This window comes from Pagrus major, chromosome 2 (assembly GCF_040436345.1).
Source record: "Pagrus major chromosome 2, Pma_NU_1.0".
NCBI lineage: Eukaryota > Metazoa > Chordata > Actinopteri > Spariformes > Sparidae > Pagrus > Pagrus major.
This window is the reverse complement of record NC_133216.1, coordinates 4,484,921-4,504,326: the sequence shown is the minus strand read 5'-3', so window position 1 is coordinate 4,504,326 and position 19,406 is coordinate 4,484,921. Positions and strand designations below refer to the sequence as shown.

Genomic DNA, 19,406 nt, shown 5'->3' with positions numbered 1-19,406 from the left:
AATATGTTTAATATAGATGACTGGTTTGATTTTATAGATTAACTTGACATTATTCATGCCTTCCTGCAGCCATTCAGACATAATTTTCACCTTCTATCATCACAGTGAGGTGACACTGAACTTCTTTCTCTCTTCAACCTCGTAAAAGATGTGACAGAATGTGGATATGCCTATTTGATACCCAATGATGATTAAACATCCTCAATTATTACCTTGTTTCACCCTCATTGGTCACACTGATGTAGAAATAATTCAAGTGTCCCAAACTGAAACTCAGATATAAATGAAGAACTGCTGACAGTAAGTAGTCCTGTTCAAGGCAGGTAATGAGGAGGGCTGTGGCTCTCTGACAAGCGGCTGCTGGGTGTCTGATGGATTCCAGTCCGCCATGCAGGAGGTAAACACACTGAAAGGGCGTTCACATGCTTGCTTAGAAAGCAGAGAAGGGAGAAAAATCATATTCCCTTTGCCAGGCATGGCCTTGAATAGCAATGAAGGTGGCACAGAGATGTGATGTTACAGTTAATCAACACACACACACACACACACACACACACACACACACACATGCACACGTCCTCCCTGCCCTCCACGAACCTAATCACCCTCCTTCAAAAAGTCACATCAACTTTGAACATCGTCCCTCTAATGTGCTCCTCCTCAGATTCCAGCTCAGAGGTTGGGAGGTGAATTATGGAGGATTATCAAAGTGAAAATGACTCCATTCGTCTCAATCACGCCAAGCATTACAGCGCCATTATGCCAGGAAAGAGCATCATTTTGATCCCTGGCCAGAGTCTTCTCGTCCGAGATGTTCACTCTCACCGTGAGACAGAACAGTGTTTTCATGATGCCCTCCAGATGAGATTCAAAGCACTTACTTTGGTCTAGACCATGCAGGGTTTAATATCGTGGTTTTAAATGTCCTCCTTCTCATTTTTATTTTCTGTAGTTTAGGAGAGAATATTTAAATTCCAGCTTGAGTTTTTTAATTTCCTTTATATTTAAGTATTTCTGGCAGCCGTTTTTTTCGGCTGCCTCACAGAGGCAGTTTTTTTTAATACTTGAAGGGTTTATTCCTATGAAAATGTAATGAAGCAGTTAATATTGATCTAATTTCCTACAAAGTGGACTGACTTATTTTTGCTCAACTTTCCCCACACCCATGCACACCGTTTAAAAACCTGGTTTAGTTAGACTCCATCGTGATGTTTTCATCTTTGAGGAGGTGGTGAAGCTGTGCATAGAATAGGAAGTGGAGTCTAGATACTGGTGGTGGTGGTGGTGGTGGTGGTGGAAGAAGAAAATCCTGAAGATCTGATGCAAAGGAGAGTTGATTCTGGTGAATTCAACCTGGCCACTGGATATGTAGGACTGGAAGAGAAAGGGGTGGAGGACGCACGGTTGCCTGAAATGACAGCTGACAGCCACAGAGAGGAGGACAGACTGATAGTTTGCCTGCACTGACATGGCTGATAGTGTTCGTGGCAGAATCTGGTTAAATAGAGAAATAAGACGCCCATGGTCAGATGGTTAGAGGATGCTTACTTTGAGCTTCATTGCAGGACACATCACCACATGTTGGTGTTGATTGAGAACAGTGAAAGGTGGACAGGTAACTGCAGGAGGAATGTCACCTTCGTATGCATGAAGAACTTTGTGGATAAACGGACACAAATAAAGCAGAGTATTATACAGTGCACAGTAAGAAGCTTATACAGATTAAAAACCTCAAATATTCGAGCTATTATCCTGAATACGGTGTGGATGTAAATGCAGTCTGTCAGTCTGTGGTGAGAGTGCTGAGCTGCAGACTTCAGTCAGGCTGATAGCTGCTCTTCTCGCAGCGCTGACAGTACATGGACGATGCTGTTTGAAGTTCTGCTGCTTGTGGAGAAGCTGCAGCAGCAGAACCTCGGGCATCCTAAGAAGTGAAAAAACATCTGACTTTATATCATCTGCCTGCTTTCTGTATCATATGAAGCCACTCTGTGTGATTTTAAAAAGCCCTTTCTCGCGTTCAGTATGTGGCAGTTTTTTCCTGACCCCTCCTCCTTATGTTCCATGTAGCTTTAATTACATGTGAGTCAGCTTGGCTACCTCAGTGATTCACTTCATTACAGCTCTCTCTCATGCACACCGCAGCACCGAGAAGTGTCAGCAACACATTACTTCATTTTCTGCACAGTCGCTTAACTTAAAATACACACACTTGCATGCGCACGCACACATACACACACCGGAGGATCATTTGTGCTTTTGAGTGCCCAGAATTTTAATGATGCACCTGTCAGTCAGAATAAATGCTGGCTGCATTATAGTGACACGCTGGGTTTCCGAGAGGGGACCTTCTTCATTTTTATCTACTAAGTAATCACAATGTAGAATCACATTTAGATGAATTTAGAAAATCATTTGTCAGCTAAAAGCAATTGAAGAGACAGGCCTGTTTCTCGTTGTTTGCCATTTCACGGCGTAGTCTGGTGTGCTAACATCGCCTGAGATGGTTTAACCTTTTTACTCTAAGCTGTACTTCAAAGTCTCATCAGAGCTGCAGACAGCAAGGACGAAGTGTGAATATGGATGCGTGACTTCAAGAGATTTATCCCTATTGCTCGTCATTCATCATTTAACTTTTTAGTTTGTTAGCACTTCCTGAGATGGAAGGAGTTCAAGTTTTATTCTCTACGAGCTGAACTCATAATTCTGCATGAATTAACATTTTCCCCTGGCTTTTAAGTGCAGGCTTCAACTCCTCGCTGATGCAGTCCTCGAAATACTAAAACAGAACACCTAATGTGACATTTCAGTGAAAATCATTTTAATTTCTGATAATGCGAGTAAGCAGGTGGGTTGACACATCCCTCCTCTTTTCCCTGCTTGTCATGCTGGATGTTGTTTTTCAGAAAGAAAAAGGAGAAGAAAATGGCAAAACAGCCAAAGTCCAACATCTAAACTGCACATCTCATCACTCCAGCGTCTTTGAATGTTTAAGAGGATTTTTTTAAAGGAGATATTCACACATCCAACTATTTCAGATACTGCTCTTGCTCAGTGTCATAATTTACTGATCATAATATCACTTTGGTCCCTCTGGACTTGAGGAAAGAAGTCTAAAGGTGACCCGGCTTACATTTAGAGCCTGGGGTTTGATGCCTCGATCCTGCCCTGCGAGCCAACCGGATCTGGTGGTCTTGGGTCGGATTTGGTATTAGTTTCAACTACTTTAAGATGAGAAATATTATATATAATCAGTTCCAGGCTTGAGTATTGGTCCTGTTGACAAAAGCTGCTGCTACCCTTTGGGCTTAATTAAAGCTTGTGCTGAATATTTCCAGGATTGCATCGAGCTGCAATTGAATGTTAAACCCGCAAGTAAAATTGTGCTTGGAATTAATTTGGTCTCCCACTTTTCTTCCACCTTTTGATCCCACTGTTCTTCTATTCACTATCTGTCTTGCCTTCTGTCTCTTCTGTCCCTTGTTCTTCAGTACAGGCAGTGCATTATATGCGGCAGGCCATATGGATCCACTGAATCCCACTAATGACGACCATGACCCTCAGGCAGCTCCTGCTCTTCTCCAGGGGTTAATGGGAGTAATTTCTCCTTGATTAATCATATCAACAGTAATTGGCTATTGATAGCTTGCGCAGTGGTTTTTGGGCAGTTTCACTTCTTTTCTCACTTTCCTCAGACTGCCTCTGTGACTCTGAAGCCATAAAGTCTGTTGATGATTTGATGCTGGCGATGCATTATGTCATCATGCTTGCAGCAAATGAAAAGTGAATGTTAAGTAAGTGAACGTCTTCATGGGAGAATATTACCTTTTGTACACACAAATAGATTTCCCTGAAGGATTCGCAGACTGTTAAATACCTGATGTGAGCATTTATCTGAGCCTCTTTGATCAGTTGTCTGTCTGTGTCTGAAGAGGCCACAGAAATACTTAAGACGACTGCATAAGTTGTTTTTGTCACAGAGGATAAAAACAGCATGAAGGGTAAAGACATCAACAGAGGTCTGGTTATTTCCCTCAGGGCCTGAATGTGTAAAGATTTTGTCCATAAGAATCAAAGTACAATTCCATTTTCGTCAGGGTCCCATGTGGCCAATGTTTCTGTCACTTCCAACACACTGGTGACTGGTTCGAGATATGAGCCCCAATTCATTTTTCTGCCTGTTTGTGACTCTCATGGCGCATGTTATGTTTTTTTTTTTCTCAATTAATCTTCTGCCCTTTGACGGCTGGGTAACGCAGTGGTAATGGAGACATAATTTTTTCCTGAAGGCTCTGGGCTGTTCAGGGGGGATGGATAGGCAGAGATCGATAAAAATGCTGAGCATTCATTTCAACGAGGAAAAAAATGTGTGCGTGTTGGACCCAGACATTAAGCAGGAGGAGAGGTCATAATGAATATACTGAGCCGAGTCTGGTCTTATTACCTGTAGCATGTCCTGTGAAAAACCTGTAGAAATACAGCTACACCATGCAGTTAGTGTCCAGTGTGCAGTCATGTACTGTCTGTTTTTGCATCCTTGTTAAAGGCCACCTGTATTTTCTGACATATAGATGTTACAACGTAAGATGTTCATATTAGCCATTGCCAAAGTTTCAAATAATCAGTTAAACAGATGTAAAATAGTTCCTGTGAGCAAAAAGCTCTGAATGCAATGTTTCCACAGTTACTTTCAGGACAATCTGAAGACATTTTGTCGTCAGCTCGTTTACCGGTCAACTGTGCAGACACAGAACGCCCACAAAGTACAGGGATGCACCCATCCACCCGCTCAGTCTTTCTGGTTATTCATACTGAGGTGATTCATAGCGGCTCTTATTCTATGAAAAATATTTTCTGGTTTTCCCTCTGACGTCCCCCAGCTGCTCTGAGTGAACGTTCTGTAAAATATACAGTGTTTCCTCGAGGATACATAGCTTTACTATTTGCTAAAAGTAACGCTAACTGCTGCTAACTGTAACCTGACAATTTGTACCATTAGCTTTTTAGCTCAGCTATCCATGCAGTAAGAGGTCCTATTAGCTGACTCTCTCCCGCTTCAACAAAATCAGTGAATAAAGTTATGAAGTTGTGTTTTCGTACAGTAACCAGCGAGGTCTGACCTCATCAAGTTGGACTTTGAGGGAGGGGGCCTTTAAAGAGGCAGGAACTTAAACAGTGTGTTTCAGAAAGAGGATGAACAGAGGAGCTGCCTAAAGGCCAGGATTAGATAAATAAGGATTTTTTTTCCAACTGTGACTCATGAAAAGCTACTGAAGTGTAGTCGCAGAATAGAATATAAAGCTGGAAATGAGCATAATAGGTCCTCTTTAACATGTTTTCATTAATTTACAGAGTTAATTTTCAGGTTATATACACATTCAGGTTAATACGGGTGTTTTAAAATAATGAATCGTACAAAAAGAAAAATAAATGTGCTGGAATTTGGTGTCATTAATGCACAATAACAACCTAATTGTTGTTGTGTCATGGCCACAAACAGAAGTTACTTTGAAAGTCATGATATAGAAAAAAGCTTGAAATGTAAGAACTGCAGACAAAGAAGAAAGCTAAGAGAAGAACGTAAGAGTTGGAGCACTTGTATATTCTTGAAACTGAGAAGGGTCGTCTTGGGAAAACTGTGAGCAGATTCAGATACTCTATTGTGAATAATGCAAGAGTGTATATAAACTGCTTTGTAAATAATAAATGTCCCGGCAATAAATATTACCAGCCGTAAGCAGTGGAAAAGTTTGCAGGAGGGTTGTCCTGAAAAGTGATGAGAGCTCAGAGACTGTTAGATGGTATCAAGTAATGACGAGTCATTACTTTACAACTTCTCCCACATAGAGCAGCTGATGGGGTCAGTGCTTACTGACATAAAGCTGTCAAAACGTCAACTTGTTAATTTTCATTGTCACTGTCAGTGTACAGTACGCATATTCAGTCGGTGGATCGAACTGTTTTTCCCTCTCTCCTGGCTGGGTGGTGATGCAAGCAAAGCCTCCACAAAATCCAAAGGAAATGTTGAAATTGTTAAATCGACAGCTGTAACTTCCCAAAGTGCAAGAGGATGCAATTTTGTGTGGAGGGTAGAGAACTGTCATCCTCTTCTGGATGACACATCAACTTGGTTGCATAAGAATTTTTTTTTTTCCAACATTATTTTTCCCTACCACACTATATTTCATGGTCTGGCAATGCAGTGCAATCGTAAAGACATTATTGTATATACAGATACACACACCTGAATCTCATCTCAATATTTTCATTGTAGCCTTGAGATTTTTGTTGTGGCAGACTGACTGATCTCACAGGATTTGCTTCAGAGGTCTCGCCAGGTGCCTTTGTTCATGTGAGTTTGTAGGTTTGTGTAGTTAATTTACAAACCTTTGTTTACCTTGTGAAAATATATGATTCCTGTCTCTGACATAGCTCTGTTTCCCCTAGCTGTGAAGCTTGTATTAAATCCTGCCTTCATCATCAGAGCTGCATTTTGTTTCCATTCAAACCCATCAACCACATCTAGAGATTACACTGCTTGTGTTACTGTCAGGATGCCTTGCAAAAGAAATTGAGAGTGATAGAAACTGAAGTGCCATCAGTTCACAGATAAACACCACTTCACACTTTTCCAAGATTAACTTTAGGCACTGACAATGAAGAGACATCATATTCAACAAAGAGAGTCATCACGGGTAATTCTGTTTTTTTTAAACCTGGGCTCTAGTTTTACACGTTTATGTATCCAAATGACTAATAGGCACAAAACAGCTTTAAATTCGCCCCATCCAGCAGCCACGAAACATAATCCTTTAGGGCAACTGCGACCACCAAAGTATGTCCCCGTACAGTGAATTTTGTAGCCACTGACCGGCTCAAATTGTTCTTCTAAGCATCTGCCAACATTATGGAAAGGATCACTACAGAGATAGACCTATTTGCTTAACAGTAAGATCCTTTTTGTTAATCGGACACGGCCTTTATATCGCTCACCAGACTTCATTGACAAAAACAGTATTTTTACCGCAGTTTTACCAAGATAGATGTGAAAATATTCTGGCTCTATGTGCTGTTTCCTCCTCTATCCATTTTGATTCCTGACCTCCCTTCTCCTGATATTTTCACATCTTACTCAATGAATTAAGGGTTATGAGAAAACAATCACCAAATGAGAGTTGGGTGATTGTTGGGACAGTGGAAGAACAAGCAAAAGAGAGAGTTTTATTTTGTTTCATTAAGTTTGAATGAGGCCTGTTTTAGCTGATCTGTGATGTTAAATTGCTCTTTTTGTCAATGGAGTCTGGTTAAATGTGATCGCGAGAGGGAGCAAGAGGGAGGATTATTTAACTGTAAAACGACCGTGTTTGTCAATGGATGCTGGTGGCTTTGAGGAGAGTGATATAACAGCCGTCTCAAGATTTTACACTTTGACAATAATACAGAGCTAGAACAGAGATATAACTTTTTGTTAGACACTTAGAATAACAATCTGAACCTGTCAATGGCAAAAACAAGCACTTTAAGAGGACGCTGCAGCCATTGCAGCCTGTTACGCAGCTGCCGGCTGAGACAATCTACTGATCCAATTCCAAAATATTTTGCACTTATTAGTCATTTAGACACCGAATATGGCCCAGGTTTAGAAACTGAAATACCTTTTTTTTTTTTAAGGGCTTGTTGGAAAGAACAAAGCTCATAAAAACATTGCTCTGGATTCAAATCCACTAAATTTGGAGGACCCCTGCTGCAGCATGTTTCAAATGCATTCATATTTCTGCCTTTTAAAACAAAATACTTGCCAGCCCATTGCGTTTAAAAATTTAGATTAGCAGATACATGTAATTGGATTCAGTGTGTGCAGAGCATTATCTGTAGCTGTATAATTTGGCTGTACTGCAGAGGGCTGAACTCAGCAGATGGATGGATGCTGGCTATTGGCACCTTCTCACCGCCTGTGTGTGTGAAAGCAGCTGAACACGCCTCATTTACGAGTGTAGAGAAGAACAGCGCTTTCTCTTTAGGGTGAGTCCTGAATCCACTTTGCGGTGTGAAGGACAGGGGCGTAATCAATTGAGCAAAATCGTAAAAAGTTCACGGTTTAATCCAAGGACAGTGTTCCTGCCAGGGTGAGAAAATCATTCTCGTTCATCTCTTCAGACTGAGCTTGATTATGCTCATGGCAATAATACTTTTATTGATTTTTTTTTCCCCCCCCCCGATACCTAGGTGAAGAGATTGCTTTAGTTGATAATATTTAAGATAATACTTCTATAATCTCCAGATGTGGAGCCTAACAGAGTACTTAATGCAGTTTAAAAACATAATCTGAAATACAGATGCTAAAATAAAAACATCCGTCAATTAGCATTTGGGTTTTTGTAACCAAAACTACGCATTTGTCAGCTTTGTCATGTCGGCTGAAGTTGTGTGTTTTTATTACTGGTGTTTATTTTTTATGTATTTTGTGTGATGTGCCTCTGTGTCTACCCACCTGTACTACAAAATGCTTCTCTGGGAACAGTAATGTTCTCTGAACTATACTCAAACTAAACTGAAAAACCAGTAACAATCACTTCGTCAATCCAGTCGAATCTTTTCGGCATGAAGTGAACAAATCATCATTCCTTCCAACTCTGACCAAACACATATCTACACCTCGATCTGTTAGAGATTTGTTTTCACTTTGACAAAGATTTTTTTCCTGTTAATCAGAAGAAATACTCAACAATAAAAAAAAAATACTTATTACACTCACAGTTATTCTGTGTTGCTGAAAAACAAAAAAAAGTTTGAAGGTGGGATGAGTCATTTCTTTAGTTATCTCTATGAAAGGATATCAGCATGTGAATGGAGAAACAGAAGCCAAGGGGCAAGATTCTGGTACCAGAAGCATCCTAATTTCCATCTGTAGTCCGAGTTGTATTGATTTATCATGTTTCAGCTGGCTTTGGTTGCATACAGGTAAACAATCTTTGTGGAGAGCAAAAGAGATGAAACACATTGGGGGAAATGTAATGTTTGAGTCCATCGGCTAGCCTCTGGGTGCATCAGTCGATGTTTGAGGGCTTCTGATGTAGCCAGCAGATATCTAGCCGGTCATTGTTTACTGTTTGATTAACAAGCTGAGAACCCTGCGGCTATAACTTTAATTTTTACTATATTTTCAAAAAAATGTTTCTGCATTAATGTGAGGATATCTGTTTATAGAGTTTAGCCAAATAATCGTCAGAAGATGGTTGATGGGTTTTAAGATTGCTAATTGGACTGCAAACAATGACCAGTACATGGAAGAGGATGTCCTGGCCCGTTTCATCTGTTGTCTGTTATCCAGATACCTGGTGGCTACACCGGGAGCCCTAAAATGTTGGCCGGTACCTCCAGAGGCTAAATCATCATTAGACGATAGCCGATGGCTTCTGAGATAGTTCCTTCAGGCACTGTTAATGGAAAGTCCTGTGCTTGTCCCACACTGATGAAGCTGACCGCTCATATTAATCTCCTGATGTTAACAGTTTCACTGACGCTGCAAGAAACCCACTGCAGCTCTTCAGAACTCAGTCCAAGTATACACTAAAGAATCAGAGTAACGGTGTCTCAGATATCATAGATTATAGTTGGAGTCTTCTATTTCTTGTTGATGTTGTGGGAATTATTTTTAGTACAAATAAATGATTAATTCAGTTCAGAGAAGATGATTTTAGTAACAAAGCAAATCTCCATCATCACATCCTGTTTCAGCACCGAGCAACTTTTGAGCTGTAACCACAGCAGCTCTTAACAGTTTGTGACATTTCCAACTTTTCCAGAGTCATTAAAAGCCCCTGTGCCTGAGGCATGTGATTACACTTCGGAGGGAACTTCTGTGAAGACTGTGTGGCAGAAAAGACGACTGAAGGTTTCCTCTCTGTGCATGGGGTTCAATATAAAACTGTAGGTCACTCAACACTGGGCGTCTCACTAAATATCTTTTTTTGTGGGAGTCACTTTAGATCCTGAGGCATCATTCTTCTCTGCTCCCCTTTCTTTCACCATATTCTCCCGTAAAGGTCACTCCATGCTTGAATGTGAATGTAGACTGAGCAAGTCGTGGGATGTGAAAAGAGAAAATAAAATGGCTTTCTCTTATCTGCCACCGGAGTTCTCAGTGAATGAATCTATCCTCCGGCTTGTCTCTCTTTTCCCTGGCAAATGAAGCGCCAGCAGTCTTTGATGTCTGCCGGCGATGATGTCGTTAGGAGCAGCAAGGTTGCGCGAAGGTCGAGTAAACACAATTAGGCTGCCGACCCGTCTCCCTCGGGGAGAGGTGACACACGAGTTGGCTGTAAGTTTAAGTGGCAGATGCTGCGGGAGTGCTCCAGGTGGATCTGTCTGTTTAGGACGGGGTAGAGTTTCATCGGGGGAGGGAGACGAGAGGAGAAATAAACAAAGCTTTTCTGTCCGTGGGACATCTCATTTGTTCTGATACAAAAGAAACAAACATCTGTGTGATACCGCTCCACATGATGGGAGATATAAGATCGATATGGGAGATTTTTAGAGAGTTTTGATGAATGTTTCAGGTCGTGAATGTGGATGTGTGAGGACAGAATAATGATTATCTAAAACTTGTGCTGCAGCATCAGAAAATGTTGAGATGAAGTCTCTTTTGCTGTTCGATATCTTGTAATATAAGCTTGTGATGCCGACCACAGTTCGAGTCTGTATTTCAGCATTTGTCAGTGTGAAACCACCACAGCTTCCCAACATTTCTATACATTTCAGACATGCTTGTGGTAACCAAAAACAGATATTTTTGGCAGGAAGTGTGGCAATCGGCAGCCGTGTTTGTGCCCTCATTTTTAACGAGACCTCAGGACTTCTGCAGCCGTGTTTGTTGCGACCAAAACAGGTTTTTTAAGCCAAACCATGAAGTTTTCCTAACCCTAACCAAGTGGTTTTTGTGCCTACACTTAAGCACAGCTTTGTGATAAAAGAAAAGTTGAAAATTGAACGTAAAGAAAGTTCGTTTTGACTGTTCTGTGGTTTTACAGTAATACTTTATTGTGAATTGAGTTAAGATTCATATGTTGTTGAATGTTCTCTACTTTTATCTGCAGTAGAAGCTTATTAATCCAAAACCAAACACTCAGTGCTGTCTGGAGCACATTGCAACAGCCCATTTAATGCTTACATAGTCACATTCATAGCAAACGTGTGGAATAATTATTTCATCTTCTTTTAATTTACAACTCACTAAGACATATGTGATTTATCAATCTATCATTATGTACCTTTTATTATACCTTGGTCCTGCCAACATTTACATTTACTTTCTCCTTTGATTAATGACCAGGCAAACAAAGGATGAAACGCTGACCCCCAACTTTTAATTAGCTTTGATAATGAATCTTTATGGAGGCTGATTAACATTGGAGGCACGATGGGTATGAATGTTCATTAGCTGTCTCTGAGGTGGAGAGATAACGAATGGTATTGATGCTAAGTGTGATTTATGTCCAGCATGATTTATGCAGTGATTTATATAATTATCTACCCAGTAGGCTTGCCAGGAAGTCCAGTGAATGTTTTCCTTCTCTGTCTGTGCATGTGTATCATTCATCCCAGTATTAATGAGTGCTACAAATGCACTCTGGGATTTGGGGATTTGCAAATCAAGATGAAAATATGCTGAAGGATGTGGTTGAATGGGAGGAAGTTTTTCAATTTTATTCTACCTGTCTTCACAGAATGTCGGGGCCTAATGTCTATCAATGTAATCACCAACCTGTGTCTCAGATCCATTTCAGTCTATGTCAGCGCTCTCTGGGGGCTGCTTTATCAGATCTGAGCTGAAGTCTTTCTGCTTTCACACCCTGGAAAAACTTATTTCAAAAGTAGAACTGTTAAGAACCATAAAATGAGTCCAGATCGACTGTTAGATCCACCCAGGCACTTTAAATGTGTCCTCTACAAGTTCGTTTTTCATCACTCATAGAGAGACTTGACTTGATGTCACAGATTAGACTCGCTGACAGTTTCAAAATGTGGAAGAAACTTTCATCCCGAGGTTCAGTCCAGGCTAAAAATACAAGGCCATGGAAGGATATAAAAACCCTACATTTTATTGGTAACAGGAATGGCTTGCCCCAGACTGTCTTTAAAACTGGCATCAGGCCATTAAAGTGATTGAAATTTTAGATGTAGGGTCAGAATGCTCCCATGTTCAGCTGTGAGTCTCCCCTGTGATGTGGGCATTAAGCTGTAAGTCACTGCTCTTGGTAGTGGGGCTGCAGCTAAATGTTATTTTCATTGTTGAATAATCGATTAGTTGATTGGTCTGAGATATTAAAGATAGTGAAAAATGTCAGTGTTTCCCAAAACCAGGATGTCTTTTTATGTCCGCACAGATGTTCAGGTTACTGTCATCGAGGAGGAAAGAAACCAGAAAAATATTCACATTTAATATGCAGGAATCAGAAAATTTGGACTTTTTTCTTTATTCATCGATTAACAAAATAGTTTTTTTTTTAATAGATATAACAATAACAATTATTGTTGCAACTCTATTTGGTCATTACTTCTTTAAAATAGGTTTTTCACTATTTTTACGATTTGATGATTTTTATGATGGTATAACTGCTGCATGTCTGCCAAGTGCAGAAGTAACATCTCTCCTATCCTGATTTACTGTCCACTATGTTTAGAGTTCCTACCTCAGCTTGCTTCTCTGCCTGGCACAGCTCTATAGGCTTCACTAGTCTGACTCTTTATTATTGTGCGTATCCATCCATTCTCTGAACAGGTTATTCTGTTCAGGGTCACAGGGGGGTAGTGTCCATTCCAGCATGGAACAGGTGCTTAAGACTGTGAGAGCAGAGCACAGAAAAGAGCCAACAAGCTGGCAGGCTGAAGGCCGGACCTCATAACCACTCTGCTGCTTTGTTGAGGGGAGTTCAGGGATAGATGGAGACATCCCAAATGACCAATTCATGTCTGTTCCAAGTCTGTGACATCAGTTTGGATGATGCATCCTTGCTTTATATTTTTTCTTTCATACTTAATCTGTCAAAAAGGTTTCTCAACGTCATGCCAGATTTAGACAAGGGAGAGAGGAAAATCCATTATTTGCTAATTCTGTTGTTGTACCACTAGAAACTATCATGGAAGGCAAATAACACGTGTTCATAATCAGCTTGTAATCAGATGTGTACAGCAAAGACCAGCCTGATAAAATGAGTTGTGTTCATTGAGTCAGTAAATATGAGAGTGTGTTGATGCCAACATTCAGAGCGAATCAGAGAAAATCAGTCTTTTTAACTGCCTCTGGACTTTGAATGAGCCTGAGAGTTAATTAAACATCATCACACTCATTTCCCGCCATTGGTGCCCCTTTATTCACGTTCAAATTGTGTTTCTGCTTTTGAGCACCCTGATACAGATACATTTAAATCACTTTTTTCATTACAGCTCTAAAGCATTTGGTGAAGTGGTGTTTCATCAAAACACAAGTGTTTTCAAGCTGTTTCTCTGAACTTCTGAAACAAAAACTTTGTCAGCAGTTGGTCTCATATGACCTTCAAATCAAGTGTGTGTATGTGCATGTTTGAGTTGCGTAAATTGTCAAACTGAACAATAAATCAATCACTTTCAGGCTATAACCTCAGCACATTCAATTTAATCAATGCATCAACGCACTCTGATTAAAGTGAATGCATTAGAGCGAGGTATGTAAGTTACCGGGACGAGTGCGGTAAAGACTTTCTGGGACATGCGTCATGATTTATGAGTTTGAGCTTTTTAGTGCAAATTATTTATTGTAAGTTGCTGGCAGCAAAAAGTCAAACTCGAGTTATTATTGGAGCTGTTTTATTAAAGCTTAAGCACTAGTCCCAAAAATTGTAGAAGAGTTTTGTCAAATGAATACACACAAGTTAGTTCCTGCTCGGTTAATCCTGTATCCTGCCAGGAATACTGCAGAACAGTTTATTTATGTAAGAAGAAAAATAGTGTCTCTTTTATGAAAATATCCTCCTCTCATCTCTCTCCTCCTGCAGTTCGACATGCAGAGGATCACCCTGGAGGAGCTGAAACACATCCTGTTCTACGCCTTCCGCGATCACCTGACCATGAAGGACATTGAGAACATCATCATCAATGAGGAAGAGAGCCTGAAGGAAAACTCTGGGAACTGTCAGACAGAGTTTGAGGGAGGTGAGCGAATGTCCCTGAGCTAACTTCACACACAGGCACTTAGGCAAATGTGTATGTACGTGTGTGTGTGTGTGTGTGTGTTTGATAGATATACAGTTTGTGGTGGGTGTGTTGTGAGAGAGAAAGTAATCCATGCTGTCAGGAAGAATTTGCGATGTACAGCCAACAGAGTCACAGCACACCTGCTGATTAATTGATTTGGGGCTGGTGGTGGGGACCAGCGTCAGCTGGTCACCAATTCAGAAGTGGCTCAGATGAAATATGCATGACCTCGCTCTGCAAAACTAGCCATCCAAAATTTATGGAGAGCAGCGGAGGGTATTCTGGGACTTCTTCATTCTCTTGCTATAAAAATGGGAAATTGTTTTCTCTAAAACAAATTCTATTTCAAACCATTTTTGGATTCAGATTCAGTGAGTCAGCTTTGTGAGTCTTTTGGGGTCTTTATCAAAAAAAAAAGAGAGCAAGACTAAAAAAGCAGTTGAATTTACATAAAACATTTACAGTTTGATAGAAAATGAAACTTATAGACAGACAGTCTCGTGTCACAGTGTTCAGTATGCGGTCCAGGCAGTTCTCTATCACCAACATATGTGCAGGGCACAGTGTTAACAGGCATCTGTCTGGCTGAAACTGAGCAGATGCTTGTTGCTGTTGAGCAACAGCCCTTATGCGTTCAAATAAACAGTTACTTTACCTCATTTACCTCTCACTGGCCTCTTAACACATCCATGCAAGTCCTGCTGTTTACTCTCAGACTGGTCCTATTTTTTGCCAGCTGATTGAAAAGCTTCAGTCTACTAAAAATGCAAAGTCAAAACAGATCATTAAGGAGATTAATGTGGAAAACAAAATTGCAATTTTAGAATTTAAGCATTAATCTTGAACCTTTGGAGCAACCTTCTGGCAGTCTTGTGACATTTTCAGCACTGACTCATGCTACGTTCAGATAAATGTGTAAGTAGATATGTCATACTGAAAAATGTGACTGTTAAGCTGTATTATGTGACGTTATTGAGTGTGTGTATCTTGACTGATGACATGTGTGCTTCCTAAAAAACTGCAGTCTTGTCCTTTTCACACCACCAGTAATCACATTATTTTTGGATGTAGGCTGAGTCATAACATTACCAGTTCCTACATATCCTGAAGGCAGCCAGGTCGAGCAGGGTCCCAACCTCGTTTGTTATGTGAGACTGTCTTCATCAGAAGTGTTATTATTATTATTAATAATTCCATTGCACTGAGATTTTTTTCTTTCCAGTCAAGGTCATGAATATTTCTTCTGTGGGCCAAAATGAGAGGCCAAATAGCTCTTAATGTCCCTCTTCACCAAACACCACCTGCCTGTGAGCCTGGCCTGTCCTAGAGGGAATTTAATTGGCTGCCAGTGGTGTCAGTGAGGATGGACACAGATTGCGCCAGCACTTTATCAGGGTCTTAAAACTGGCTTGGAGTGATGACAACATGATCCTCGTACTGGGTTTATGATGAAGACTGACCACCGCAGGATCATACAGAGCGGTCACATTTGTTCACTCCAAGGTCCACGAGTACCACCTGCCACACAGGGACACCAAAAACTGCTCAGTCACGGAGAAATCAATACACTGTGTCACAGTGCGATTCATACCGAGCACAATTCATCATGCTACTCTGGTACTTACTGCTTCAGCTCGCTGATATATGAGGTGGGATAAAAGGCTCTTGATTTCCCTCTGGCTTCACCTCGCTCTGGAATCAATATGGTGTGGAGCTAAAAAAAAAAAAAAACAACAGAATACAGAATGTAACCACTGATCCATAGAAGTTCACCAGGCGCTGATTCATTGCTGAACAAATTGCACCAATAGCGTAAAGCGCAGAGAAACATACGGGAGAAGCAGATGTCCGGGGAGTGCCTGTCAGCCAGACGCAGGCATGGAAATCAACTTTGATCCGTGAATGTCACAGCTGCCATACACGTGTATAAGGGCCCCAGTCTTAGCAATATGTTCATACTGTGCATGTTTGAGATGCCAGCTGCACCAGTTGAAGTTGTAATTGTTTACTTTTTTATTTATGTGAATATCAATTTTTTTATTGCTGTTCTGAGCTCACTGGTGCGGCAGTGTTCACTGGGAGGCTGCTGAGTTCCAGTGGGGACTGCTAGCTGGACGGCTAACTAAGCTAAGGACAGCTGCAGTTAGCAGCAGTTAGGTTTTATTCTGATGAAATGCTGTCCACTATTTATTTGGAGTATGAATTCATGGCCAATTCTTAGATGCTACGCCTTTTAACATTTAAATTTTCTTCTTCAGGAGATGAACTAAATCATTCGTGCTGGATAGTTTGAAACTTTTTTCACCTGGAAAAATTTAACTAAATCTTTTTGTTTTGTGCGTGGTATAAAGACACCAGTGATCCTTCTTAGAATTTTGGTATCATTTCTTTCTCCAATAGTTTCACCTTGTCCACGCGGTTTATATTAGTGCAGCATATGCTCTTTAAAGTCAGCGACAGTCCTTTCTAAAAACTTTGGAGACAAAGGAAACGGCACTTTTTGAATCATCCTTCAAATGTCTTCTATGAAGAAAAAAATATATGTCTTGAGGGATGAATAGGAGACTGAGTTGTAAAATAAAAATTTTGTTGAAGGTAGATGGCCATAATTTAGCCGCCTGGAAACCAGCGTACACTTCATTACCTTCATGACCACAGTGGTCCACTGAAGAAAACCCTTTGTGGATATCTGGCAGCGGCGTAGTTACTTTGGGCGGTTGAGGAGGTGTTTTATGAGGCTGACGGCAGGTTCAGGCGACTGGACTGAGAACTGATGTCTAGACCACAACTCTCCTCCCATTTCCACGGTCCACCAGCAGCTAAACACATGGACTTTCCATTGACACCCTCCTCAACTCACCCTGACTTATACAACTGTATAGGTGGATACTTGAAATCTCTGTAGAACTGTGAAATACAAAAAATACAATTTAAACGCATTATGGTTATAAAACTGTATCACTTTTTAATACTAATGCCTCTTTATAACCCACATAAGCAAACAAGAGAAGACTGGCTATTTCTATACTGTAGTTAATCTTAACGCCCGTCATGGGGTCGGATTCCAGATGTTTAAACTGTTTCTATGCCAGAGTGCTGAGGATTAATTGACGAGTCTCATGGCCAGAGGAAAGAGGCTGCTCTGTAGTCTGGTGGTACTTGCTTCACTCACTTCCCAAACAAATGCACACACTAACCAGATCAAGATCTTCAGGACAGGTGTTGGTAGTTCAAAGAATCTAAAAAAATAACAAGACATGTTTTTTTTTTGTTTTTTTTAAATAGTTAATTTTCACCACTTTAAAGACAAAACAGCACTTGGCTGCACTAATATCACAGAAAATCTAGTGGAAGGTTACATTATACTGAAAAATCTGCTACGTAATCTCAACCCAGAGGGCATCCATCAGATTTTTTTTCTTGGTGACATTTTTAAACTAACTAATCTGCAAAGGAACAAGTATCAAAAGTAAATGCTATGGAGTAAAATGTACAATATTTGCCTCTGAATTGTAGTGGGGTAGAAGTATAAAGTAGCAGAAAATGGAAATACGTAAAAAGTACAAGTACCTCAGATTTGTACCTTAAGTAATGTGCTTGAATAAATGTACACAGTTGCTTCACTAGGGAGAGATTTTTGTGTTGCGTCACAGCAACAGTGGCCTCAAAGTTAGAAAAGCAGCTTGTGTCCAGGCTGGTTTAACCCTCAGACCTACAGGATGACACAGAGTGGATAAAGTGAACTCTTTCTGCCCGCTCATTCATTTCTTTTTGTTTCAACAGGCGAGGCTGTGCTTGTGCTTGGCAGCTTCAAGGTGTGCGTGTGAGGATGGCATTCCTGAAAAAGAGATTTGTTCATTTTAATTCAGGTTTTAAAGAAAAAACATATCGTCTACTACGGCTTGTGAGTTACATAACCTCGGGTAATTGGCTGCAAGCTCATTCTTAGATAATCCATTTGGCTAAAAATCACTTCAGGTCATGTTTTATGTGATGTGAGAGTCTGGAATAGTATTTTTCAAGTGGAGATTGCCTCCTAATGACACCGTCTAAACGCCTGAGCCAAGAACGATGTAGCAATTTCTGCCCTACTTTCCACATTGCATTTTCTTTGGAACAGCAGTCAAGAAGCATTTTTGATGACTTCAGTGCTTCTTGAATTGAGAGTTAAAAATAGAGCACCGAGAGTGTGAGCCATGTGGCTGTGGGTCATTGGCTCAGCTCCTCTAATTACCTCGGCTCGGTAAAATCGTCTCAGCCACTCGCAGTCCGCCGACCTGCTGCAGGGAGGAAGAGCTGCTGAGTTACCGGTCGGCGCCGGAGGTTGATTGAACCAGAAAATGATCTCATAGGGAGAGTCGAGACTGCTGCTGTGTGAATGTTTTTGTCAGCTCAGACTTGTATATAATGTCCTTAAGTTCAACATGGTGTCATATCTTTAAAGGGAGTACTATGGGAAAGAAAATAATTTATCGTCTTAAAGTGGATCCATCATGCAAACATTTGTTTATTTTACCCTGTGCTTCATCATTTGATAGCCAACGTGGATATCGTAGACCACGAATCAGAACTTCTAAATTTTCTTTTTTTCATTTGTGAAAAAATATTTTTTTTCACCCGGCTCAACACATGAAAAAAAATTCACTCGTGATAAAAAAACTTTTCACTCGGCTCGACAGGTGAATTTTTTTTTTTTTCACAAAATGAAATTACACAAAATAATTTTGAAAATGATAAAAATATTTTTTTACTCCGTTACACACATGAAATCTTCTCACACATGAAAAAAAAATTCTATTTGTCTCGACACACACAAAAAAATGTTTTTCACTCAGCCTGACACGTTAAAAATTTATATTTCTCAAGTGCGAAAATATTTTCTTACTCGTCTCGACACATGAAAAAAAATTTCACTCATGAAAAAAATGTTTTCACTCGGCTCAACACGTGAATTTTCAGGGAAAATTTCGGGAATTTTCAGGAAAATTTCCGGGAATTTTCGGGAAAATTTCCGTCAATTTTCGGGAAAATTTCCGTCAATTTTCGGGAAAATTTCCGTCAATTTTCCGGATTTCCTCTCATGTGTGAAAAATGTGTTTTCAGATTTTTTTATTTTTTTTTTAATCCGAAATTTTCCAGAAACTGTCAGGAAACTTTTAAACTTTTGCTAGAGC

The 19,406-nt window shown here is 40.3% G+C and overlaps 1 protein-coding gene across 1 annotated transcript in view; it reads left to right on the top strand.

Annotated features, from left to right (window-relative positions):
• The window catches only part of caln1 (calneuron 1), a 71,474-nt gene that overhangs the window by 42,169 nt on the left and 9,899 nt on the right, over positions 1–19,406 (top strand). The window contains exon 5 of the mRNA XM_073491240.1: positions 14,034–14,190. Coding sequence (XP_073347341.1) covers positions 14,034–14,190 — 157 coding nt within the window. The remainder of the gene's footprint in view (positions 1–14,033; positions 14,191–19,406) is intronic.